The sequence below is a fragment of the Prenolepis imparis genome, unplaced genomic scaffold, assembly GCF_030444845.1.
Source record: "Prenolepis imparis isolate NDT839.2.m4 unplaced genomic scaffold, iyPreImpa1.0 SCAF_7, whole genome shotgun sequence".
Classification (NCBI taxonomy): Eukaryota; Metazoa; Arthropoda; class Insecta; order Hymenoptera; family Formicidae; genus Prenolepis; species Prenolepis imparis.
Window position 1 is genome coordinate 3,873,735 of NW_028141165.1, and position 27,725 is coordinate 3,901,459.

Below are 27,725 nucleotides of genomic sequence, written 5' to 3' on the forward strand. Positions count from 1 at the left end.
AACAAAAATTGCTTTGTTTTAATTAGTCAATGAAACGCTAATCTAGGCTACAAATTAGCCATCATATGCTTTTATAGTTGACGTTTTATATTAGAAGGAAGCGTCATATCTAGATATTCGTACATCATGATTGTTGACAGTCACAATCAGCTGTAGCAGTCGCGTATCGCGCATGCGTGGCCATATGATGCTTCGCTAAACTCGCCAAAAAGAAAAAGAAAAAAAAACACTAACTTCGGCCATGGTGATTTGCAAGCTTTGTTTGATAACGAATCGTTCGTAAACACAAGAATATTAGAATATAATCCGGAATGAAAATTCTCGCTACGGCAGCTGTTCGTGTGTCAACATGTGAATTCTACGAAATAGCGCCATTCGAATCAGGCAAGGCAATGACTCCGAAAATTTAATTAACAATTAACAATAACAAAGGCTCTTACGGCAGCCACTGATTTCATATATGTATATATAATCTGTCAATTGTCTTAATTGACTCAATTGTCAACTATCACGCTTATTTTTTAGAGTTCCGATTTATCCTTGGACAAGTGCGCATATTTTTGCGCAGTCTTTTTCATAAAGCTTATTTTTGAGGATCAAGTAATTGACCACAAGAACATACATTTTTCTTTTTGACTTGTAAATTTATTTATATTTATTATTCTTATTTACCTGTGGATGATCGAACGGCGCGTACGCGCCGGGTCAAAACCACTAGAGCAACTATCAAGCCTCACTCTTTATGAAGAATATGTTTTCTCAGATTTAAATTAATAAACTCTTTTCGAGTGAATAATTAATAATTGTTGAACACAGTGTCGTGAAAGTAAAGCCCGCAAGTTTCGTTGAATGAAATTCGAAGAAACTGTTCGTATTAATTGACTGGATAAGATTAGACATGCACCTCGTGCATCCTGCACTGCCACTTTTTGCGATTTTCTTCTGATAAGCATATCGTAATCTTGCATCGCGTCATCATGAGTGAAGAGTTCAGAAAAATAGTAACCAGATTCCATCCTATCCATGGTGAAAATATTCTCCTGTGCGAGGACAGCACAGTGGCAATACGTACTACGAGTTTTGCCAACTCAGTGGCCTTCAGTGAGAAGCCGTTGCAACCAGGAGAGATCTTCCTTGTGGAAATTGAAAAGACAGAGAGAGGATGGAGTGGACATATGCGATTAGGACTGACACTAATCGATCCTACTTCGGTCAATAATAATCTACCCCAGTATGCGATGCCTAATCTAGTTAGATTAGGCAACACATGGATCTTTGCTATAACCAGAAATCAGACTATCTGGGATAACTTTGATGGTGGTGGTCTCTCATCTACATATACCTCCCTTACTGGTATCTGTTAATCTAAAATTAGTAGTTTATTCTTATTGTACATATATTTAATATATTTTGTTCTATTAGAATTATTGTGTATATAGCGTATATATTAATAAATATTTTGTCTTTATTCATTATCTCATTATCAAAGGTATATCACCAGGAATAGCAGCCAGAGAAAAGAAATTGGTCACAGATGGAGTCAATGTGCAGACATCACGTGGTGTTATTCCATTCAATGCTCTGAAACCAAACATAGATGGTTCCTCCCAGTGTATCTTACCCACAGACGTCGGTAGTCGAATTGGTATCATGTACGTACCACAGGCTGGTTGTCCTGATAAGGCAGAGATGCATTTCATCATTAATGGTGAAGATCAAGGCGTATGTGGAAAGGATATTCCCTACAAGGCAGGACCTTTGCGCGCAGTAGTGGATGTCTATGGTACCACAAAACAAGTACGGATAGTTCAACTGTATGGGGGTGAGTATTTATATTATGTCTTATCTTTTTTGCTTTAGCACTTTCTAAATTGTTTTTATAATATAATATTGTTTTAGTAGTATCAACTCTACAGAGTGCGTGCCGTGATGCTATACTGCAATATACCAAGAGGAACGCGGTTAATCTGCTTCCACTACCGAGACTATTGAAAGACTATCTGTTGTATCAGTCACAGTAAAAAGCTCACATTCCATTTATACATACGTTTTTATACATATTTACGAAACATTTTCTGTTAAATTATTTTTGTTCTAAATGATATCACACAACATATCTCTAATGTTTAATATGCATATACTTTATACATACATACATATATATATATATATATATGTGTGTGTGTGTGTGTGTGTGTATATACATGTTCTAAATTTTAGGTACTGAAGGATTATCTTCGTACAAAGTTAAATTTATTTGTACATGTTTTATTTATATTGGAAGTGGTTGTTTGTGTCTTTTAATGTAAATTACATTCTTAGTTTCCAAATTTTTCTCTCTTTAAAATGGAAATATTAAATTATTGTGTGTATATAATGTAATGAAATGTTTATCGCTGCATCGAGGATATCAGCAAAATTGAATTGAAAGTTTAATTGTAAGTATCATTTGGACGTAACCATGTTTATTGGATATAATATAATGCTATACATAAAACTTAAACATATTTTTGGACACCTATCTTTTCCTTAAGCATTCATATGTTTTGAATAGACTTACAATTAGATAACAAATTATTCACAAGAGTTTTATCATTTTACAAATTATACAAAGCTTAAAATTTTCTAGATAATTTTATTCTCTTTTTTTATTTTCTATGATGTAAACAATTTCCTGTATTAATAGTTGACGTTCAACACAATTACATCTTTCCACTTTTCATAGATTTCTATTTCCAAAGATATATCTGAGCATCTTTTTTTTTTCTTTTTCATATATAGCTTTGATATGAGTATATATATGACATATGAGTAACGATTACATTTACAATAGAATTTAGTTTGTGTCATTTAATTTGACATTAGTTGTGAGACATTACATTTAACATGTAAATTATAATTTTTATATGACCAATTTAAACTTCTCATACAAGACAAGAGATTGATTATTATATAAATAGCGAGATAATTAACATGATGAGCAAAACATTTCATTTGTAATTTTGTCCTAGAAATATCGTAAAATATCTACAGTATTTGATAAATTATAGTATTGTGCATACTAAAGAGATTATTTTACAAAAAATATATTGTAGAAGTTTATAAAATGATCAATTAAAATAATTTATCTTAACTTTTATAGTAAATAATTTATATTAACTTTTATAGCAAATTCAAATACGCAAGCGACTTCTTAAATGAGGTACGCGATAATAGTCAAATATGAAAATCTATAATCGTATCAATTTTTCATATTTTTTTTACAAGAACTGATTGTTAAATAAAATAATGAGGTTTAAAAATTCTCAACAAAATTGATATCTTTAAAAATGTCAAATCTTTGAACTTGCGTTGTGTATAAATTCTATACTTTCTAAGAGTTATTACATTAAACATTTTATAGTATATTATTAACTAGATTATAATATGTTCCAATGTGTAAAATCGGCAAGATCAAAAAGTGTGTTTGAGAAGATTCTTCCCAGGAATCCCGTAATTTTATCACATTTAAAGATGAACTTTTGTCATACATAGCAAACAGTTATCTAAACCCAAACAGTCTTTGAATTGAGAGAATTTGAAAGATCAAATTTATTTGGTGTCATACGATAGTTTTGTTACATTTTTGTTTTCATCTAAATTTTCTTTTACTGCCTTGTCGAGCCACTCAGTTGCTTAGCTCTTCTAATATTTTCTCTGCTATCAGATTTTATAGGAATCTAAAGGAAATAAAGTAAATAATTAAAAAATACTATGTAATATGATAGATAAAATAAGGAATATATTAGTGTAAAATAAAAATCGTAAGATTATTCTCGCGATTTTCACTTTACAATATTTATCAAACGTTTTGTTCACTTTCATCTTTTGTTCCATCTTCATCTATTGACATTCAAGGATATTTTCTTTTTTGAAACAAAGTTTTTAAAAACAAAGTTTATATGAAAACATTATAACATTACTCGATGATTTCTAGATACTTTTTAATCTTTTCTTCTCTATTGGACATTTCAGAACCTAACGAAATAAAGCAAATAATTAAAATATTCTATGTAATGTGATGGAAGGAAGGGTGCAATTGTAAGATAAAAATCGTAAAATTATTTTCGCGATTTTCATCTTACAATGAAAAGTTAAACATTTCAAATGTTTTGTTCGAACGTATCTAATGTCAACATTTAAGGATATATATTTTCTTGAAACAAAATTTTTCAAAACAATGAAAGATATGAAATAACGCATTAACATTGCACAATACGTGTAACATTCTCAGTGTATTTGAATTTTTCTTTATTCTAAAAACTCTTTTAAATAATTATGAAATAGTGTCATTAAAATAATACTTACAAAACAATGCTTATAAATAGTCTTAAATTTTACTGGAAATATCAAACTGACTAACATTCTCTCTATTTATTTGCTAATAAATAGAAGTGAACTGACCATGAAGTCAGTATCCCGAATCGGCAAAACCAGAACTTTCAAAATATAGGTAAGAGAGATGAAAGAAGGGAAAGAGGGAGAGAAAGTAGAAAATTAAGTCTAGTTTATATATAGCGTTAATTAATTTTTTCATAATTTTATAGTCGCTCGATTAAAAGTATAACATTATTTTTTGACGTGTCTTTTCGAGACACTCGGTTTTCGAAACAAGATTTATTTTATTAGAATTTTCTAATTTAAATAATGTTTTTTTATTTTTTAAAGAATTTTAATCATTTCAATGTAAATTTTTTTTTATAATTGTATGAAAACAAAAAAAAACAGTACTAATATAAATTTTTAAAGCAAATTTGATTTTAAAATATAAATATATTTATAAGAGGAAAAGAAAAAATAAGTCATATTCCCCTCATCTTCGTTTTCCGAACCGCATAGCTGTGAATTTATCGAGTATACTTTTGTTATATTTTTTTATTATATGAGAAATAATTATACTATTTTACAATGTTAAGATATAATCTTTAATGAACAGTTATAATATTCAAGCATGTAATTAGTCTGTACATTAAGGATTTATAATATTACAGTATAATATGTAGGAAAACATGTGCTTAGCAACACTATGTAGGCGAGAAGTACACTTAAAAATGCAAACCAGCCTACGAGTACTATGACGTATCTCCATGGCGATTTTTTATTATTTGATTGTACAAGATCGGTATTATCATCCGCATCAATTTCTATCTTTGCTGTTACAGCTGGATCTAGGATGCTGACTAGAAGAATCTGTCCAATTCTACTGCGCAATATGAACGTTGTGCTGCTTGAGATCCACGTGGGTGGCTCGGTGGTCAATTCTTGCAAGTGTCGCAGAATACTGGTAAGTATGAGAGCAAACGATGCTATCGCGAAAGAACTCTCGTAAAGGACGACTAAAATAAAAATATATTTATGATAGAAGATATATCTTTTTTTACACACACACACACACACACACACACAATAAAATTCGCAAATAAATTAAAAATTAATTAATTATTAAAAACTATGCAATTGAAATTTGAAGAATTCTACGAATTAATTAAAAAATAATATCGGAATATTCTCTCTACACAAACAGCATGACTCCTAATTTTGAATAATTTATGTTAACAGAATTTTATTTCAGGAGATTAATTGTCAAAATATTATTTATTGTTGAAAATTAAGATTAACGATATTATAAATGCAAATAACTGTTTTTGTTATCTACACTTACTCAGTTTAGGAACGTTAAAACCGCTTTTCGGTATTTCCCAATGTATGTCATGCATACATAATAAATGACAAATAAAATTGAGATTAGCGATCACCATCCGCTCAAAAGATTTCGGTTCTAGCCACAACACCATCAGAGTCATAACCATTAACACTGTTAAACATCATGTAAAATTTCACATATCGAGATCAATATGAAATGAGCATATTGAAAATTTTATTTACTTTATCATTTATCAACATTAAATTGAAATTATTAAAAAAATATAATTACGGATTTATATCAATTTATATTTATTATATTATAAATAGCATTGATTAATATTAATATAACACAATTTGTGTGATGCATACCTATAGTAGGCGATATATACGCAATGCGTATAATGCCCCAATGCCTTCTTAGAATAAAATGATAAGAAAGCATTTTAGCTGTGGAACCCGAATTATACTTATACCGGTCTTCCCATTTTGTTACGTACATTTTCAATAAATCCCACTCAACATCTTTGGACTCTATTTCTGATGACTGTAAACACCGATTTAATTGATAGATTTATAAAAAACTAATTTATAAAAAACAAACAAAATATAAAAGAATATTAATCAAAGATTATTTTATATATCATATACAGATATCACTATCGAGAGATATGTAAGTAAATCGTAAATCTGTGTCTTGATAAGAAATAAATAGATAAATAAATTGTATACCGTAATCTGCAAAGGAACGAGTTCGATCTCGTCACCGGAATGCGACCACGATCCGATTTGTATGGTGCAGTTCATAGTATTGTATGGCCACCATGTATTATCCGCGAAACAATATGTAGTATATTTTGCTGCCGTTAACCATTGAACCTTTCCCTGTTTTCCGACCCAAGCTTTCGCCTGATTATAACCCAAAGAGCTCTCTTCAATTCGTCTAAATATCCAAATAACTCGATAAATATCTTGGAATTAAATCAAACAATATTGTTCTGCTTGGATACAAAAAAAATATCAGGAAAGAATTAAAATAATTTTTATATGTTAATCCCAGATTGTTTTAATTTCACAAATATATATGGTTCTTTACTCTTGATTAAAACATATATAATTAATCGAGATAAAGGAAAAGAACGAAATTCTTAAATTGAGTTTAATTATACAATTTTAAATTTTATGAAATAATCAATATTTATTGATTAGTTTGTTGAGTTTAAGTATATCTATAACTATTAATAAGTTTAGATTATATATATATATATATATAGTACGTTTTTAATTATTAAAGTACAAGAATATATTGCTTACTCGTTATGTATTGAAATATCCGGTACCCAAATTTGATAGCCTGGTATAGGTATCCACTTGATATTATCGTATTGTTCAGGATCCCAAGTCAAATGTGAATCATTCCATTCCTGTTTCAATAAGATATTAATACAAATAGAATGTGTTTATTTTAGAAATTTATATTATAAAATCATATTCAAAAAATGGAAAGTATATCTATAGAAATATAATTCGTCAATCTAACAACTGAATCAATATATGCATCATTTATCTATCGCGTTTAAACTTATTTATATAGATATAATATTTAAACTTACCATTGATATCCACGCATGTATCTCAAAAAGTTCTTCTTCGTTATTCTGGACAAATAATTTGTAGCTTTAATTAATGTAATCATGTAATTTTTTGTTTTGTAAATTGCACAGTTTTAGTCTACAGTTTCAATTTAAGGTACAAAAAACTTATAATTCAAATTATAAAATATTTTGTACAGATAAATTAAAAAGTATGCAAAAATAAGAAAGAATTTGATTGACAAAATATTGGCTTCTTTAGAGAATTTTTTATTTACCGTAAAATAATTTTCACGAATACTTACAAAGCGAAGAAAGTGCGGTATCATACGAAACGTTACTCGTGTCATGTTATTGTTGTTTTGGACCGGTCTTACTTCGGAATCGTACTCGCAGAGGAGATGCCTCTTCAGTCGTAATATAGTCGATTTGCTCTCAACATCGTTGCAACTGTTACTTGCTGTCACATCATTATATAAGACATCAAAGATAAATAATAAAATAGAAAAAAGACCGCTTCTACTCATCTTGGATATATGACGAACGATGAACGAATTTAAAACGACTGAATCGTTTAACGATATATTATGTGAAAACAGAATGATAATAAATTTGATGATAACCATACGCCCAATGAAATGTAAAACTACAGATTTCGAAGACCGCCCCTTCAACACAAAAACTTTTATCGCTTTCAATATTTAGAACAATTCTCATCCACTAGTAATATGTATTTTATCGACGAAAATATAAAATAATTTTCATTATTGTTTTTTTACGATGCTTTAAATTATATTTGATTGTTTTTTTCTAACTTAAATCTAAATCTTTATATATATATATATATATATATATATATATATATATATGTATGCGTGGATATCAATGGTAAATTTAAATATTATATCTATATAAATAAGTTTAAACGATAGAAAAATGATGCATATATTGATTCAGTTGTTAGATTGACGAATTATATTTCTATAGATGTTTTCCATTTTTTATAAATATGATTTCATAATATAAATTTCTAAAATATATATATATAAAATTAATAAATTTTAAAATTATTAAATTAAAAACTAATATAGTAACAAAATTTTATAATTTTATATATATATGAATCATAGATAATTTTTAAGCAGGTCGAAAACAATAATAGAAATGAGAATGTTTATATTATATATTTTATACAAATTTATTCATTTTTATCGATTGTTTATTATGTAACATTTATATCGTATACACATTTCACAAATCTTTCCAGAGATACTCTTCTTTCTTATAGTTGCAAAATATTAAATGTTGAATCTTTTTATGTTACAGAAGTTGTTAACATATAAGACTGTGTTATTAATAAGATTTTATATGAAAGGAATGTATATGTGTGTGTGTGTGTGTGTGTATGTATGTGATAAATATCGTATACTTTAATCAAAAATAACACATGATTTATTTGTATCAGTCACAACAACATACGCAAGATTATTTAAAAACTTTTATAAAGAGTTATCATTCATTAACTTATAGGTACAAGAGTAATTAAGATAACGACATAAGTGAGAATAACGCAAAAGAACGACAACCATTCGACAATAGCGGCAAAATATCTCCAGGATTCCTTAATTCCAGATTTTGGTAGGTCCGAGCTGTCTTCAATTATTATGTTTTCGCCTGCTATCTTGGACTCCTCGTCATTTAGTATTAGAAAACGACCAGCCCTATTATTCAAGACGAACATTGTCGTGGATGAGATCCAATTTGGCATGTCTGTGCTCATGTTTTGCAGTTTGCGTAACAAGGTCGTCAAGATTAATGCGAAAGTAGCCAATACCAAGGAATCGCGATAGAACAGCACTGTCGAATGTTTAAATGTAAGAAAAATAATTCATTACTTGATTTAAACTATATGTGTTTGTGAGGCGTTTGATTTTTAATTTTAATTAAGGTTTTGGTGTATTTTAATTTTTTATTCTTTCTAGTATATCTAGTAAAAAAATCTCATATATTACATATATTTAAACAATATTTAATATTCTCTAAAGCTATTAAAGTAAAAATGTATCATAATGTTAAAGTTATAAAATTGAAATATTTCGAAAATTTAATTTAAAATGTTCTTCAGTTCTATAATTATCACATTCTTTACGATTCTGATACTTACTTATATTAGGGGGATTAATACCATTATATGGCAATTGCCAATGCAAGTCGTACAGGCAGAGTAGGTGACAAATCAAATTTACGCTCGCAACCGCAGTTCGTTCGACTGATCTCGAGTCCAACCAAAGCACCGTCAAAGTGAGTAATATCAAAGCTGAAAAAAGCATTTATAGTTTAAATTTATCTTGTATTTTTGCTTTTTCAAAAAATTGCCTACCGATTGCCGGTGTGATGACAGTTTTGTGATTTATACCGTGATGTCGAGTTAACAAGAATGTATAATCAATCTTCGGGAAAGTGTCGTTCGGACAACATTTGTACTTTTTAACATGTTTCACTGCGTCCACAAACTTCAAATCGTACAATGTATTATTTTCATAGCTGTCCATGTTGATCTAAAATAAATATTTAGCCAAACGCAATTATTTTTCAAATAAGCTAATGAAATATAAATCTACTTATAAATAAAATAAAAAGGCTTTATAGAAAAAATAATCAAATTGTGTAAAATAATTGTTATTTCTAAAAAAAATTTTAACTTTTATAGAAAGTAATATTTAAGAAATTAAAGAAAGAAAAATATATATACATAAGAATAAAAGAGAATTATAAATTGGTAATAAATAAGATAATTCACAAACTCCGTCTCCGTCAAGATGAAAATCGACTTCTTCTCCCGCATATGACCATGAGCCAAGTACAATACGACACGTTTGCTGATCGTAAGGCCAATAAGTGTAATCGCCATCGCATTTGGATATGTATTTCAAAGCCGGCACGCAAACAACGGAGCCTGTGTTAAATACCAGACAATCTGTTGTAGGCAGCTCAAGTAGATCGTTCGACATATCACCACTAAAAGAAATTATGAAGATAATTATCATATTGATATCGTACAATTATAAAGTGCTAATATAAAGATAAAAATTGAAAAGTTTATTAATAGACAATTTATTTTAAAATCGGAAAAATGTTATAAGTCTTTTTATTAATATTAGAATAACGTACTATATGTTTTGCTATGATAATAATACAACACCAACTTACGAGTTGTAAACACATAAATCGGGCACCCAGAGTTCATAGGACTTCACGTGAATATAAGTTACACCGTCAAAAAGATTTGGTGTCCAAGTGAGATGCGTGTCCGTCCAGGACTGTTAATTAAATATCTGTTAATTAAAACAAGAACAAGCCGCATAAAGAACAATATATTCTGCAACTCACAAATGACATCCAACTGTGGAGTGTTAGTATTCCATTGTCCCCGGTCTGTAAGTTAAATTAATTGTTTTCTTTATTCATTGCTTTATAATAATTGTAAAAAAATTGCGTATAAAATTTATAGTATTAATAATAATAGTATTTTTAATTAAATTTGTTATGATAGAGAAATAAATATATAGGGCAAAGTTAAAATATGACAATACGAATATTGTTCCCAAAAATATCACTTTCCTCTGAAATTTTATATGTGTAGAGAATGACATATTAAACACATTAAACATTTTTTCAAAATAATTTTACATAATTATATATCTTTAATTCTGTTTATGTGTGTAATATTTTTCTTATAATGATTTCTTTTACGATAATAGACTTACGAATTCCATCATCTTTGGCATCAACCTAAGAGTGACATTAGTGACCGTTTTGTGATGATTTGGACGAACGGTACCATCATACGTGCAGAAAAGATACTTCTTAAGGCGCAATAATGGAGTTGTATCTTCTAGATTTTTACATCCTCGTGTCACAATATTATCTTCCAGTCTCATGGTAAAAGCATCTATATAGAGACAATTTAAATATTTAGTTCAATTTTTGAATTAATATAATATCTGATCATTGTCCAATTATTTTAATTTGTATATTATTTTTATTTAAAATAATTTTTACAAATGTTATAATTATAATTTAAAGTTATTTTTATATGAGAGAAAATTATGACATAATTCTCCTATATATTACTAGATTTAGAAAAATACGAAATAATACACAATTATTATTATTTAATAAAGACATATGATTGTCATACGTACCGACTCGATCCTGCCATAGAATAATGAAAAATCCAAATATCTGTAGTATTCTCATCTTGATCGATATGAGTCAACGGCACTTATTCGACTAATTCTCTTCATTAAAATGACAGAACAATTTTATCAGACGCCTCATGAAATTCTATACTGTTGATATATTTGACGCCCCTAAAGTATCGAACTCTAATTTGAGAATTTTATAATAATAAACTATAAATTAAAAGGCAACTGTATGGCTCGAGATCAAAGTATGACTTAATTTGTAAATTTTTATTTTCTTTGTTCGTAAAATAATTAAAATTGATGTCATAAAATGCTTACAAAAATATATTTTTTATTTTTTTTTGAAAATATTAATTTATATTTAAAAGTTAGTTTTTTATTTTTAAAATTAAATTAATGTGTTAAATTAAAGATTAAATTATATAAAACAAGAATTTCAGTTTTTGCGCTACTGCATTAAAGATATATTAGTTATTTTTAGAGCAAACACATCTTTTTCTCGAGTTTATGATTAATCATTGGATTTAGCTATAAATATAGTTATTAATGTATTCATTGTTGTACAGGTTTTTAAAATCTATATGAAAGTATATATGTATGTATGTATATAGCTTAACTATTTTGGATAAGATATAAAAATTAGCAGAGTGGTATAAACAAATAACAGATCTAAATAATTTTAGTTATTTAATATTTTTTATTATTTATATAACATTTTTAGAAACATAATAAATGATTTTTAAATTAATACATAGAATATTTTACACATTAATAAAAATAGTCATTATAGAAATTATACTTGTTTTGTTTTCTATTATATTTATATTCTACAAAACTCTATACTACTGCAACTATGTAAAATAGCCACATTAAAAAAATAGATAAAGAACATATATTTTATTTTTATAAAAAGAAAATATATTATTACTATTATTATTATTATTATTACTTACAATTATTAATTCATTTTAAATCAGTTGACTTGAATAATCGAAATATAAAACGAAAGTTATGCGGAAAAATTATATAATATTTTAACGTGTTACAAAAAAACAGAACAGAAACAATTTTTTTTTTTAATTGTAAATATTATAATGTATATTTTGTAATATTAATATATTTTTCATTTTAGATTAACCAGGGGGTACAAAAATGATCAGCATGATGATGTAAGTAAAGATCACGCAGATAAAAGACAACCAATCGATAATAGTGGCAAAGTGCTTCCAAGACGGTTCCTTTAGCTTTGCTTCAGATTTTGGAACATTCAAGTTTGCTTCAGTTTCTGTATTTTCGTCTGCCATCTTAATCTCGTCGTCTTTCAAAATCAGGAAACGACCAAACCTGTTGCTCAAGATGAACCTTGTAATAGATGAGATCCAATTTGGCATCTCCGTGTTCATGTCTTCCAATTTACGTAACAAGACTGTTAGAATAATGGTAAAGGTAGCCAAAGCGACGGACTCACCATAAAATATAACTACAGGTAAGAAAAATAATTTGTTATAAATAAAAATGTTAATTATATATTTTATAAGTTTGATTTTAACACTAATTGATATTTTTTTTATTTGCAATTTTTATGAACTCTTAAATATTTACTTTGATTTTAATTTTTATATTCTATTTTGTAACAAATAAAATCACAAATTTTTTCATAGTTTTATTTTATTAATATATTTTAATATTTAACATTTTAAAATAATTTAATTTATATAGTTAATGATCCAATTAACATTAAATAGTAAAAAACAAGTTAATATATATTCTAAAATTGTTAATTATAACAAATTTCTTGAAATTATATAAATTAGAATATATCGAGACTTACAATATATTTTTTTATTATATTTTTACATTTTTCTCTTATATTTATATTCTTCATATATAAGTCTTATTACTCACATATTTTAGGTGTATTAACACCGTTGTACTGTAATTGCCAGTGAATAAAGTAAAGGCAGAGCAGGTGACAAGTAAAATTTACGCTTGCTAATGCAAATCGCTCCATCGATTTTGGATCCAGGCAAAGCACCGTTAGAGTAAGAAATATCAAAACTAGAAGGAAACATCAGTACTTAAGTTTATCCTGTTTGGTTTTGTTTTCGCTAATAATTGCTCACCTATGGTAGGTACAGCAATAGTTATGTGTTTTCTGCCTTGATATCGTGTCAATAAAAAGTTGTAATCGATGCTTGGAAAAGTGTCATTCGGACAGCATTTATGTGTTTTTATCTCTTTCACTGCATTTATAAATTTTAAATCCCATGTCGTGTTATTCTCGTAACCGTCCATACTAATCTGTCAAAAAATTTTTAATATATAGCAAGAATATTTACAGTCAATATAATAAATTAGATATTCTAATGTCTCGAAATAAGACTATAATTTTTTTTTATATAAGCAATCATGTATTATAAATTGTAATAATTATAAATACATTGAAAAATATTTCAACTCTTATTTAACTCTTGTTAATTTTAGATGCATTAACTTGATTCTACAGTGCATAAATTTGATCAATAATAATGTCATTTATGTGCAGAGCGAATATATTAGACGTAAGAAAAATTGATGATTAATGTGTTTTGTAATTATTTGTAGATCAAATAATTACAAAAGCAAATAATTTTATTTTAATTAATTTGATTTTGCAAACACATACCCCGCCTTTACTTATCTGATAATCGACTTCCAGCCCAGTATGCCTCCATGAACCGAACGTGATGCGACATAGATATTTATCATAAGGAAAATAGGTGTAATCTGGATCGCATTTGACGACAAATTTCACAGCTGGCACGCAATTGATGGATCCCTCGCTGAAGAGCAAACATTCTGTCGAAGGTAACTCAAATTGATCATCTAACATATCGCCACTAAAAGAATCGAGAAAAATAGTTATTATTTATATTATACATAACTATGTGAAGAAATGAGAATTGATAGGATCATAACAGAGAGTGCACAAGAGGCAATTTATCTTAAAATGAAAAAAATAAGATCAATTTTTGTCAGTTATTAAAAAAAATGTTAACTTACGAATTATAGACACACAAATCGGGCATCCAGATATCCGAATTCTTTACATGAATAAAATTAATCCCGTCATAATCGCTCGGTGTCCAAGTAAGATGCGGGTCAGACCAAGTCTATTAATAAAATAATTAAAGCTTAATTCAAGCAAGGATGAGACATAAAAATGCCTTCTATAAAAATTTTACACTTACAAGTGTTATCCAACTATGCAGTGACAATATAGCGTGGTCATTTCTCTGTAAACAAAATTTAATTCTTTTTATGCGCGCAATATGTGGTATATATATTATTTTATAATTATATACAATGGAAAGAAAAAATAAGATGAGTATGTGAAAATTAATAGTAACAAGAAATCTTTATTTCATTAAAACACATGTTATATCCAGAAATAAAAACATTAAATTTATACAAAAATTTATAAATCTTATGGAGTTTAATTTATAACTTTTATGGAATATTTTTGGAAAATAATGCTAACTTTTTATAATTTTTCACTTCACAATTAATTATAACCCAGTGATATAATTCGAGATATTTTTATATTTTTATATAATTATATATATATGTATACTTACTAATTCCATTAGCTTCGGCATCAGCCTCAAAGTGACGATAGTAACATTATTCTTAAAATTATTCGGGTGGATCGAGCTATCATAATCGCAAAAGAGTTGCTCTTTAAGACGCAACAGCGGTAATTTCGTATCTTCTGCACTTTTGCATTTTCGTATCAAAACATCAAAATAATCAGGAAACAAAAACTTCAGAGCGTCTATAAAAAAATTAAAGAAAAATTTATATACTGAAATTTAATTAAATTTAATTGAACTTATTGACAAATCAAGCATATATATGATGCTTGGTAATATTAAATTATTTTAATTTAAATATTATTTTTTATTATAATATACATATAATTGTATGATATTGCAGTTACAATGTTAATATTATTTTCAAATATACAACATATCTGGGATTACTGAATTTTAAAAAATAGGTAATATTACAATTAATTTTACGTCAATACAGACAATCGATTATTTCACATACTGGATTGCCAGAAAATAACGAAAAATCCAAACACCTGTAGTATTCTCATCTTGATCAGTACGTATCAATGGTTCTGATTCGACTAATTCTCATCATTATTGTACCAGAATTGTGTCAGACGATTTGCTATTGATATACGTACGGACGCCCCCCAGATATCGACCAATTTGAAAACTTTATATCCAACGCAGTAAAGACAATCGTAATTACAAAATATTTTTTTAAATTAATTAATTAAAATCTAATTAATTAAATCCATCAACTTTTTTAGTAATCTTGAGTTATTTTTTTATAGAACGTTTTTAATTGTTAAGTTTTGCAATAGAGTACTTCTACAGATTATTTAAATCTTTAAAATATTGAGATCACAAAAATAAACAAATGTGAAAACTTTGGCAATTAATGTTTCCGATTAAATTAAAATGAGAGAATAAAATTAGAATAGAAGATTGGAATTAAATTATTAGAATAAAAAAATAGAAATAACGCGATATAAATATACATTGAAACAAGATAATAGTTTAAATATAAAGATATTTCCAAAAATTTTGGCTTTTTATTTATTGCTGAATAAAATATTAAGCTAGCAGATAAAGTTGCAAATTAAAATCTTAAGCTTATAAGAAATTTAGCTTTCATATATATGATACTCTATTTTTTGACAGCTTTACTTACCTTTAATACCGAGATATCTTTTTCTCGCGTCATTATAATTATAATTTAGTGAAAGACTGGAAATGTTACAGACGAGAAATGTTTATTTCTATATCGTGTACACGCGGTAATTTCACAAAACATTAACATATCACAGAAATTAACAACGAATATACGGTGCGTTTAATTCTTAGTGCATCGATTTTTGTGCAAATCTCGAAATATTATTCCGGATAAAATATAAATTAGCAGGTTGTAAAAATATTATAAGATCTAATTTTTAACTGATAACATTTCCTAATAATTTGTACAATATTTCGATCGGGAACATAGAGAGTTCATTTATAACTTCATAAGAAATATACATATAAACGAGAATAGCAAAGTAATAGAGGCAAGAGTAATCGCGCGCGAGGCAGAGCATATATAAATATTCAAAATGACTATACTTTAATGCGATGGACGGAAAACATATTTACATATTTCGTGCGTGAGGTAATCTACACATTTACAAAAATAGCGATTAGAGCAATTACATTTTTTTCCGTCCTTCCGCGTTTTAAAGAAGAAATATTATATATAATCATGAGAGACGAATTGACACGTTAATCGTCATTTTTATTTTTAAAGGCTTTAAATTATTGGATCGCATGATCATTATCGTCCATAATTATTTTATAAATGGAAAGTACATAGAATCTTTGTAGGCATTATTATTAGTATAACACATTAATAGAAAAGTTAAAAGACATTTTCATATTCAATCGAATAAAGATAAATGTATAACATTTAACGTATCAAAACGTCTTGTCAGATTTCCCGAAACGCGTCATCATGCCGACATATAATATTCTCAGTAAAATAGCAGTAATCTTTATTGCGCAATCATACGTAATAATTACAACATAGATTTCACAGGTTCGCTCTGTTGTCGATGTACTCGTCATCGTCGTCAGCGAACTTGATGCCGTCCTCGTTTTCCCGTATCAGATCGTAGAAGGAGTCGCGCGATTCCACCTTTATATCACTCTCGACCCCGTAATCCGGACTCTGAATCTCCTTCTTGGACAGACTGATGTTGAGATTGTCCGTCGTCAGTTTTCGAGCTGTCGCCGGCGAATTTAATCGTGGCCCCGAGAACTCAATCATCGGAATGTTGGTACAATCCGATAATTTATTGGCCTCTCGAGGTTGTGTGAACTGCATGAAATCTCGGTATTTGCACTGGCCGCCCGTTACGTTCAGATTCGTCAGAAGGATATCCGATCTGGAACCGTCTTTGGCATCCTGAAGATCCTTCTCTCTCCCATCGACGTAGCCTTGTGTCTTCGAACTCGATTTACCGGACAACTTACTGGACGTGTTCTCGTTCTTGAAATAACGATTCCTCTTGTCCTCTTGAGAAACATCCTTCGTCTTTTGATTTACGTATGACTTCGAAGTAGCGTGATGAAATATTGTATCTTCAGCATGTCTCTTCGAGGTCTGCTTTGATTTCTCCGCTTTATCTTCCAACTTCGCCACGTTATCGGTGATATTTACATAACTACCCTGCCGACTACTTCTCGATGGAGCATCCTGCTCCTGGGAGAGATCGAATTTAGTGGCCTGAAGGCGATTGGGAATAACGCATTGCGTCCTGTCGGTCGCGAGCTGACCGCACAAGGATTCCTCGCTCACCCGGGTCCTGGAGTCCTCCAGGATCCGGTGGATCGGCAGCAGGCGTTCGTTCAGCCTGGCGGCTCTGCTTTCGCTGCTGATGCTATCCTCGGAGAAGACGCTACCGCCCGACGAATCGTTCTTCGATGACGAGGACGAGGACGTCGAGTCTTGACGCTTCTGCTCAAAGCTGCTCAGTCTGGTCTCCTCGACACCAGACGCGAGCTGTTGTCGCATTCGCCGATACTCGGCCGGGGTCAGGGTCGCGCCCTCGGTGATCTCCTCCGGCAGTCGGAATAATGCCGGACTCGTCGTCGTGCCTTGAAAACAATCCGGTCGATCCGCAGACGGACCTTCAGAATCCTCAGACATCGACAACGGGGGAATCCATAGGAGAAAAGCTGGATCCATACCTAAGTACGAGCCCGGCGCGGCGCCGGCGTTCGCTACGTTGTAATCGTAATAGTCCAGTTCCATATCCGTCTCCGGATTAGTCAGGCTGAACTCCGAGCCCGGTCCTTGGAGTAGTCGCTCGCGATTTCGACGATCCTTCGTCTCTTTACCACTGCGCAACGTAGAGGCGCCCGACAACGGACTGCTCGTCGACGAATCCTTATAACAATTTTACAGAATACAGCATAATTCTTTGATTATAAAGTATATAAAAATTATGTAAAAAAATACAGCTTTACATCTTTTTCTCAATCGTATATTTGTTAATTTCTACTTTGTGTCGGTTCAGATAAAATACATGTATGTATTATAATCGGATTAAATTTTCTTTACCTTAGATTGCAAAGGGTTGGACGTATAGCGATGAAGTCTTGCAATATGAGGACTGTCGGTGATGCCCGCTATGCTTTGACATCTTGTATCGTCCATCAGCTTGTCCGCTGTCGGGCTGTTAGATCCCAGAGTGCGTAATCTGCAATGTGTGAGTAACATATAAATTATTAACTGTATTCATACAATTATCAGTTATTCCAAAATACATATAGCTAAGAGATATATTATTTGAAATATTTTATTTTATCTCTACCAAAAATTGCATATTTACATTTATTTATTTATTGTACAATATTATTTTACATAATAATTGTCTTTATTGCATATAAATTGTGGCTCAAGATTTGTGTGTGTGTGTCAATTTAATTAAATATTTTACGATTTATTGTCCAGCTGTGTGTTTCAATATAAATATTATATGTAGAATAACATATAATATGTAAAAATATGATAAATTAATTATATTTACTTGACTGGTTGGGCATATTTTACTTCTGGCTGACCAACTGCCATAATGGCCGATACTATCGGTGGTGTTTCATTAACATGTAATTTGTTTGGTATTATGCTTCTCTCCATAGAGCTTTCTTCGTTATCTTTAAATTTCAAAGTAGTAGAGCTCAAGCTAGTTTCGTCCTCGTATCTATAACATGAAAGATGAACATACTGTAAAACGTGCGATAAATATTCAACGAATCGATTGTTTAGAAAATTAATAAAATATATTAAAAAATATTAATATAATTGGCCTCAGATCGATAATAAAAATATTGAAAAGCATCAAAAACTTGACGCCTTTATCTTTTCTTTTTCAAATAGATAAATTTTTAGGAATATTAATCACTCTTTTTACTTACTCTGCCAAAGTTTCTGAACTATCGTAACCATCCTCCACCGCACAGGGAGCCAATTTGCGTTTTGAAAGTCTTGGTGTACATTTTCTTGGCAATCCCACTAGAGATGCGACTTCCGAGATTAATGTCGTAGAAGACATGGATTTGGCTCGTCCCATCGTATCGCTACATCCTGAGTAATTCTCATATTTTTAGTAATTTTAATATTTATGCTTATAATATACTTGTTGTAATTGTAATTAATTCAATTTAATTTTAATCGTGTTTGTTTTTACTTTTAAAATTTTCAACATGCAGTAATTTTTATCACGTCGACTATCTGTTTTCTTATTGTGAAAGATATTCACCGGAATGTTCGCTCAGAGTATCCAAATCTTCCGCGATATGATATTTTCTATATTTCAGCGCAAATTGCAATGCTAGAAAAATAGATATAAAGAATATGAGTATCAAAAAGGATGCTGTCGCCAAATGCGCGGGTCCCCAGAAGAGCCATCGCTCAACAGCAGGAGTGGAACTCGTTTCCGAGGAGATTAACGTCTTGTTCTTCTCGTATAATTTTTCTGAAAATAAATTGCATAAATTATCACAAGCATATCGAATAATTACAATTACAATAATTATAATTACAATTGACAATGATATAAATAAAATAATATGATTTGATATAAGGAATGATTAATCGATTTAATATTATAAAATTTGTTGCAGAAAAAAATTACTATTAAAATTTGACTTTGTTTTATGCGATTTATGTTAATTATTCATAACGCTTACGAAACATGCTCGCGTGTCCCAGAAAACCACCCACGCAGGAATCCCCCAAAGCGGTCGACTCGTCGCTGAAGAACTCCAACAGCAAGTTTTGACCCGAGGAGAATATCGTTTCCGTTGCGGGCGCGCTCTTGTCAAACGCGATATCCGTCAAAAGTTCCGCGCTCCGCGAATCACCGTCGCGAGCGCGAAAATATTGCCCTGGACAGGGTAACTGCGTTTGGTCCAAGTGCAGTCGGATCACGTAATCCGATTTTGCCTACACAAATTGAAATTGAGCGATAAATATCTGGTCTCAAAAATTTAAAAAAAAAGATTATCTCATATTCATCTCATCTTTGCAATAAGTATACAAAAAAATTGTTCTGTTCCAAATATATAAAAAAATGCACTAAGAAAAAGAATGTACCTGCAGCAGCCAGAAGGATCGACCGGGACAGGCTTGTGTATTTGCCGCAAGAATCTTGCTCAAGATTTGATCGTGGAAATTTATAATACATCCGCATCGACACTGAAGGCCGATCTGAGCCGTGACTTCCGGTCTCATAGCTGCTAATGTCGTTCCGTGTCGACACTCCCATCCCTCGGTGTTCCACGCCTCTTGAAAATCGATCCTGCCGGTGCCGCCGCACGATTCCGTCTCGACCGCTTTTCCCTGTTTTCAGAACAAGCGTGTTATTAACTTGCTTGTGATTGCCGTTTGTCGATTATATCAAACCTACCTGACAAAATTTCGCCCCGTATTTCGGGGGTGGTGTATCGCAGAATCGATATCGATTACGTGTTCCACCCACGCAGGAGCTGCTGCAAGGACTCCAGGCACTCCAAGGACCCCAACCGGCCGCGTCGTTTTCTGCGTTAATAATTAATATGAGAAGAAACGAGAGTATATACATATAGAGGGATAATGTCTCCAGAGACCAGGCAACATGAAAATTGCTTAAAAGATCTGACTTTGAGAGGGGGTGGGGGTTTCAATCTTCGATATTGCTTTTTAGCCGAAAGAAATTTAATTATTTTAGATTATTTAAGTTGCTTCTTTCAGTTATCCATAATTCAGAAATTATTAATAAGTTTGATATTTGATATTTATATATAGCTCGGGAAAATTAATTATATAGCAATACGATATATTAATCAAATTAACTTGTGATTTCAGATTTATTCCATCGGAAATGATCGCATTTATCCTATCGTCTCTTTTGACCCAGATCAAACGGCGAACGATTGCGAGGCTCGTTAAGGGAATCAAATTTACGTGTCTCGCGATCTCGACGGCAACTACGAGGCGATAAATCTGTCGGGGGTGGAGGCTTTTAAACGGGCGTGCATTTGCATGTTGCTTACCTAGAAGCGGGAAGGTCGGTATGCACGCGAGCTTCACTTCCGCCATCGCGCCGGTGATCGCCTGGCTCACGTAAACGAAGCAGTACTCGATGAACTTCTCGGTGAAGATATCGCAGTCGAAGTTCAACGAGTGCTTGCCCGGCGCCGCCTTCAATTCCGCGATGTAATGCAACGCGGACGGCGGCGCCAGGGAACTTACATCCGCCCGGAGGCGGCCGTAAACGCGCACGCGATCGCCCTGAAGACGACACGCTGGGTACTGGAAGAGGACCGATATGCCCGCCGATCCCTCGCAGGGGTAGATCGATCTTGCGTGAACGTTGAAGCTGAACTCGTCGGACCATTCCACCTTCAAGCAAAAGAGAAGAGAATGCGACTTTGTACATGTTTTTCCCAATTAATTTATTTACAGTGCAACAAGCGCGATTTATTGTACATGAATCGTTCGTTATCTTGTAGTAATTACTTTTTTAATTAACGTCCCGTGATAATAATTCTGTTTTAATTACTTAGAGTGAGGAGTTCTCTCAATTACCTTGATGTAAGCACTGGTCGTCGGCGCGGAAGGGTTAACGTCCGAAGCCTTTAATCTAAGCGCGTAATTTCCAGCGAGGCCGAAAAAATCGCACTTTAGTTCGATGACCTTTGGCGAAGTGAAACCATTTATCTCCTCGTAATAGAGCACCTAGGAAAATTTTAAAAAACCGTGAGATTACGAGGAATTTTATCGTTTAACCGCACGATTCTTGCATACGCATTTTTTCGCATACATGATTTACATACATGGTTTATCAGCTTTACATATGTAGTACTTACTTGCGTGCGACTGTTGTTCTGTGGATCGCAGGCCGCGTCGGTGGTACCACAATATATGAGTTGCAAACTATAAGCCGCTACGGGAATGCCGTTGGCAGGCACACATGAGATTCCATTGTACTTTATCGTTGCTATTACCGGCTGACTAGGATATGTACCGAAGTGTTGGGATTCCAGGAGCAGAGAAGGGATTGGCCACTTTACATCTAAGGCACTGCTCATCTAGATTTCATTTCATTTAAATAAATTCTCCGGACATTATTAACGTCACACATGTATAACGTCCATTAACAATCGTCTTCGAGAAAAAAATGTATAAAACGTAAGAAAATTTGATCTCAATTTTTATTATTGAAATTTTTAAAAATCTACTGATTGCATGAAGAATTTTAAAAAAATCTACTAATTACATGAAGTATATCCATAATTCTAGAGATAACATAACAATAAATTATGATATTAATTGTCGCGTGATTATATGTGTGTTATGTATATGTGTATAGACATATTTAATTAATTTTTTAACAAATTATATATAAAATGTGTTAAGGTCTTTGATATTAGCTGATGCTCACCTCAATTTCGGGCAGCCCAGCAATGGCAGTGTTGTGTCTGGCAGCCACAGTTGAGAACTTGTACTGAAGTCGTAGTGTATAAATTCCGCCACGTGAGAAGACACCACAAGGTATTATCACAGAAATATTCTCACCCTTATGCGGCAAGGTATCGAGAGGAAAATCACCGATCAATTCCGACGTGAGGCCATCGACATATAGTACTCTGGAAACAATACGCGAAACAAAACGCACAAAACATGTGTAAATGCAATCTTTAATATTATCGTTTTTTAATCGTAATTAAATCTTCTAATATTTGTGAAATTTTATGTAGACAAAAACTGTATAATTATTATTTAATCATTATTTTATATCTTGAAGAGAAAATATGTTAGGAAATATCTGTAAAAATTATCTCGCGATTGCAGACGTATAATTACAAACGTGACAACTTATCGTCTTAATTATATTTTATCGTCGTCCTTTTTTTTAATTTTAATACTCGTTTTATTTTAATGCTCGCACTTATTTAAGCGTGTGTGTAAATTACGGAATATTTCAGGACGTGCATGTTCGTGCGACTTAATATTTTATAGGTTTTTTTACATACCTAAGCACGAGCGGCTCGTGACTCTCATTAACTTCGTTCTTCTCCAGATCGATTTTATCTTCCTCATCTTTCTTCGTGCCATTTGTGCCGTTGGTGACCACGGTATTGACGGATATCGTAGAAGACGTTTCCGCCGAATCTAGGATAAAGACTGTCACATCGCCGGACAAGGCTGTGTGGGACGGGGGAGCGACAACTTTTAACAATATCGGCTCCCTCGCGTCTACTATCGATCTTGTGATACCTGAAACCGGTAAACACGAGTCTAAAGACGCAAGTACTTTCTTTATTAATAGCACTGTTGTTAGTCAATAATTATCCATTAATTTACTTAATTTAAAAAATGTAGGCGCAGTGCGGCTGTCTAAAGTTAGATTTAATTTAATTAAAATATATTAGTAAATTATTTTATAAATATTGATATTTTAACTATAAATTTAACATTTCATCCGACATTATTTTTTAAATCGTTTTTGTCTAATAGTTTTAATTAGATATTATATTTCTTATACGTCTGGAAAATCTATCAAAATGTAAATTTAATGATTATTACCGCATTTCAAGAGAAGAATGATTAATAATCCCAGTGATGTCCGTTCGGATGTCCAATTCATGTCCGGCTCTTCATTGATGATTGCCAGGGTTTAACCGAGATATTTCGGTGCCCCTGACAAGATAATAATTTTGCGTCCCTATCCTGCTAAGGATAATGAAAAAATAACATTGAGAATTTCGGCAAAGCTATTCAGAGTATACAAATAATTATTATAGCTCAATTAAACAAATGCAATTTTGATATAAAATAATTTTAAGTAAAGTAGAACATGCTAGATATTATGTGCAAAAAAATAAGCCAGCGTAACCCAGATTACGTTATAGCAAGCCAGAATAATGGATGTTCCTATAGAACCTGAAATATTTTTAACTCTCTGACGATAACTATCATGCACACATGCGATTGAAGCATTACGTGTTCTAAAAACAATGCCACATTCTGGCTATAATTTACACTTAACATTAAAAAGCACTTTATAATTAAATGATATTTTCAATTTTATTATTAATGCGCTTGAGTATTTCTTCCTGTTAGATTTCTGTCCACTATACATTTTAATTTTCTGATTAAGATATTTCTAAATTTTCTTAAATACTAGGGGTAAAAATTTAATAAATAATTAAGTTAAAAAGTTAGAGAAAGTTATAATTTCAGAAACATTTAATTCTGATCGCGTGTGCGTAAATATCTTATTTTACAAGCATTATGCGAAATGTGTACGCTGTTAATTTAGCAGTGTCTCTTGGATGCAAATAAGTTAGTGCTGGTAGCAGGATAATTTCCCTTTGGGCCAACGATCAAAGTCGACCTACGTGCGTGCGTTTTACACCCCCGCGCTCCGCTTCTGAAAATCTGCAGCCCTGTATAATTGCACGTGTTGCACCCTTAAAGCGACCCCGCAGTCGCTTCTCGGAGGGAAATCGAAATCGGGCATCGTCCTTTCGCGTTCGTATCGATCGGCCGCGTCCCTATACTGTGCACGGTTTCAGAAAACGCACATACGCATACATCGCGTGTCGGCCGCATTAAAGGATACGATTTTTCATATCCAAGATAAATGTTTGCGAAACTAATGAATGATATAAATAACATTTACAAATTTGACAAATAATAGTATATATTTAACATAAAATTTTGCATTTTTCTTGCACAACTATCTTTGATGTATAAAATGTGATAGTTATAAAAAAATATAAATGTAGATAATCATTTTCTTGTATTTTCCTGTTTTATATAGATACTGTTTATAGGAAATTATGTTTCTAAATTTATTTTAAAAACATTCGTTCCACTCAAAGTACACAATTATTTACATTTTTTAATTTATTTTAAGCTATATACATATGTGATGTTTGTCTAGAAAATTGTTCGATGTCTGTGTCCAAAAAATATTTGTGCATATCTGTGAAAGATCTGACTGGTCTCCACGGGGTGTCTCGAACCCCTTAAGGATTCTTTTCACCGTGACGTAAAAATGGATGGATGATGGACCCTTCCATAAATGTGCTCGTTAAAATCGGGATTTCTCTGCCTGCGTTCCTCTCTTAATTTATGAGAAATCGCGATCTGTGAGTAAATCTTTTGCTACTTAAAATATGATAATTGAAGAAGTAGAAAAAAAAGTGTTTACATAAGATATACTAAAAAAATCTCTAATCATAAAATTGTTTACAAAATAATATTGTAAAGATTTATTTATTTTGCATTATTTGCAAAATTTTAAAAATGTCACTATATTAATTAAAGCAAGAAAATTATATTGAATTAGAAGCTACGAAAAAAAATGTTATATTATCACTTTTTTTATCTTTTATATTACTTTTATTATAAAATTATTTTATTATTTACTTAATTAAAGAAGGTACATTATTGTATAAAATAAGTTCTTTGTTTAAGCATTTTGTTTAATGTTAATATTAAGAATTTACAATGACTAATGTTAATATGATTGATGCCCAAACAGTAAACAGTCCACGTGTCGGAATGATGTATAATTATTTAAATCGATTATGCAATTGGAGTAATGAGTTCGATGCCACGTACGAAAGGGGATACAAACTGCACGCAGACAGACATGCATTGCTTATCGCTGCAGACATGCGTAGTAGTGATTAACATTGTTATATCAAGATAAACATCACCCCTCTGGTGAGGAAAACCATAGGAGGTAAGAGTGCTTTAAATATGACAGTCGCAAAACATGCACAAAATAGCTACAATTTACTGCAATAAACTGTATCAATCTTTTAACGATATTTATATGTAAATTATTTTTATTAATTACATCAAATTTAAAAAATTATATCAAATATATTGAGTAAGAATATATATTCTTTTTCAAACAAATTTTAAAATCAATTATTGAAAATAATTGTAACATTGTTATTTATATTAATATATTTATATTACTCTATGGGGATTTAACTAAATATATCTCTTGAGTATTAAAATCTAATTTATGATTATATTTTCTAACAAAAAAAGAAGATTTGAATAAAATCTTAACTCAAAATTAATTCAATTGCAATTAATTAATATAATCAACTCTATTAAGCATTATTTAAAGTATCTCTCTGTACTGTTTAAAGTATATTTTTTACTTAAAAGATCTCATTCGTCATTTAAGTCACAATTATTTTTAAATAAATTATATCAAACTTATCTAGCATTCGATTAATCTTCAATCATTATCAAACATCTTAACATATTCTCAATAACATAAAAGTGAATGATGCTCTTAAATATCTTTACATATATTAAATATTTTTTTTTTTAGTAGAGAGAGAGAACATCTTTAAATATTCTTTCAACATTTATGTTTTTTAAATGTCAACATACTTTGTTCACGTAGTGGCTTTATCCGGATACATTCCTCATCTTCCCCAGCGCAGTTGGTCGCACGGGGTCAAAGCACAGTAAATGAGCTCGATCGTCGGCTCCGACCTGATCGATCGATCCTGCCTCTCATCGATTCCGCCGAGTAACCGATGCGTCGACAAACGCGTCTTGCTGTCTTGCCGTCGAAGGACGGGCCGAGGGTGCGCGACTACTTCGGCGGCGGCGACCTTCTGGAATCGATATCGAGAGCCCGGCCGCCACACGCGAAATTACCGGTTCGCCTATCCACGCCGTACAAACACCCTCGCGCGCATCCCTCGCGCGTTCCGAGGGTCAACCCTCCACGGACACAAAATTATCCTCCCGCCGTGAGGGGGATACGCCGACGATGTTTACGAGACGCCAAGAAACTGTACTTTTATTTCTTTCTCTTTTCTCTCTTTTTTTTAATAAATAAGAAGAGTATAATACGTTTTAATTCTTCTTTTTCTAATAGTTATTTCGTTACAGATTTGGACTCTGGATCTCTATTGAGAAATAAATCCATAGCTACGTTTGAACTTAACAAGGAGAAAACTAAATATTCTTCGCCATATTCTTTGATCGTACCCTTGAGAGAATCGCTGTCAACACTATATAACACTGATGATGACACCGTGAAGATTATACCACTCTCGAGACTAGAACCAAGAATTCAATG

The 27,725-nt window shown here is 31.2% G+C and overlaps 4 protein-coding genes and 1 long non-coding RNA gene across 10 annotated transcripts; 2 read left to right on the top strand and 3 right to left on the bottom strand.

Annotated features, from left to right (window-relative positions):
- The first annotated feature begins 168 nt into the window (after window positions 1–168).
- On the top strand, window positions 169–5,323 carry LOC145939143 (neuralized-like protein 2). 2 transcript variants are annotated; one of them, XM_083043344.1, is made up of 5 exons: window positions 169–1,353; window positions 1,490–1,822; window positions 1,900–2,438; window positions 4,432–4,492; window positions 5,202–5,323. In XM_083043344.1, the coding sequence occupies exons 1-3, from the start codon at window positions 978–980 to the stop codon at window positions 2,019–2,021; spliced, it is 831 nt and encodes a 276-aa protein (XP_082899470.1). In that variant the 5' UTR covers window positions 169–977; the 3' UTR covers window positions 2,022–2,438; window positions 4,432–4,492; window positions 5,202–5,323. The 2 variants fall into 2 exon arrangements, with proteins under 2 accessions (XP_082899470.1, XP_082899471.1); XM_083043345.1 differs by having other exon boundaries at window positions 171–1,353; window positions 1,903–2,438.
- LOC145938161 (uncharacterized) lies at window positions 4,803–11,636 on the bottom strand. Its single transcript, XM_083041575.1, has 15 exons — window positions 11,480–11,636; window positions 11,042–11,226; window positions 10,665–10,709; window positions 10,485–10,594; window positions 10,079–10,292; window positions 9,655–9,832; window positions 9,439–9,591; window positions 8,799–9,131; window positions 7,580–7,839; window positions 7,296–7,340; window positions 6,997–7,106; window positions 6,415–6,625; window positions 6,055–6,229; window positions 5,702–5,854; window positions 4,803–5,375 (listed from the first exon to the last, which is right to left on the bottom strand). Exons 1-15 carry the CDS (start codon window positions 11,532–11,534, stop codon window positions 5,017–5,019), a joined length of 2,586 nt encoding a protein of 861 aa, XP_082897701.1. The 5' UTR covers window positions 11,535–11,636; the 3' UTR covers window positions 4,803–5,016.
- An 803-nt stretch (window positions 11,637–12,439) lies between these two features.
- On the bottom strand, window positions 12,440–15,758 carry LOC145939142 (neuronal acetylcholine receptor subunit alpha-7-like). 2 transcript variants are annotated; one of them, XM_083043342.1, is made up of 8 exons: window positions 15,575–15,758; window positions 15,100–15,296; window positions 14,713–14,757; window positions 14,525–14,634; window positions 14,148–14,361; window positions 13,606–13,783; window positions 13,388–13,540; window positions 12,440–12,962 (listed from the first exon to the last, which is right to left on the bottom strand). In XM_083043342.1, the coding sequence occupies exons 1-8, from the start codon at window positions 15,621–15,623 to the stop codon at window positions 12,616–12,618; spliced, it is 1,293 nt and encodes a 430-aa protein (XP_082899468.1). In that variant the 5' UTR covers window positions 15,624–15,758; the 3' UTR covers window positions 12,440–12,615. The 2 variants fall into 2 exon arrangements, with proteins under 2 accessions (XP_082899468.1, XP_082899469.1); XM_083043343.1 differs by lacking the exon at window positions 15,575–15,758 and adding an exon at window positions 15,532–15,555 and having other exon boundaries at window positions 12,442–12,962.
- Window positions 15,759–17,078: 1,320 nt separating this feature from the next.
- Window positions 17,079–27,165, bottom strand: Gogo (thrombospondin-1 like protein golden goal). Of its 4 annotated transcripts, XM_083043340.1 has the most exons (16): window positions 27,026–27,164; window positions 24,185–24,331; window positions 23,632–23,875; window positions 23,040–23,244; window positions 22,465–22,686; window positions 22,184–22,333; window positions 21,649–21,997; window positions 21,024–21,154; window positions 20,711–20,956; window positions 20,305–20,560; window positions 19,875–20,090; window positions 19,531–19,699; window positions 19,143–19,316; window positions 18,674–18,812; window positions 18,301–18,499; window positions 17,079–18,207 (listed from the first exon to the last, which is right to left on the bottom strand). In XM_083043340.1, exons 2-16 carry the CDS (start codon window positions 24,243–24,245, stop codon window positions 17,141–17,143), a joined length of 3,828 nt encoding a protein of 1,275 aa, XP_082899466.1. In that variant the 5' UTR covers window positions 24,246–24,331; window positions 27,026–27,164; the 3' UTR covers window positions 17,079–17,140. The 4 variants fall into 4 exon arrangements, with proteins under 4 accessions (XP_082899466.1, XP_082899464.1, XP_082899463.1 ...); XM_083043338.1 differs by having other exon boundaries at window positions 17,079–18,499; window positions 24,185–24,328; window positions 27,026–27,165; XM_083043337.1 differs by having other exon boundaries at window positions 17,079–18,499.
- LOC145939144 (uncharacterized) lies at window positions 23,819–27,676 on the top strand. Its single transcript, XR_014425788.1, has 5 exons — window positions 23,819–23,908; window positions 25,548–25,755; window positions 26,151–26,354; window positions 27,039–27,437; window positions 27,536–27,676. It is a non-coding gene; the product is annotated as an uncharacterized LOC145939144 (long non-coding RNA).
- Window positions 27,677–27,725: the final 49 nt, after the last annotated feature.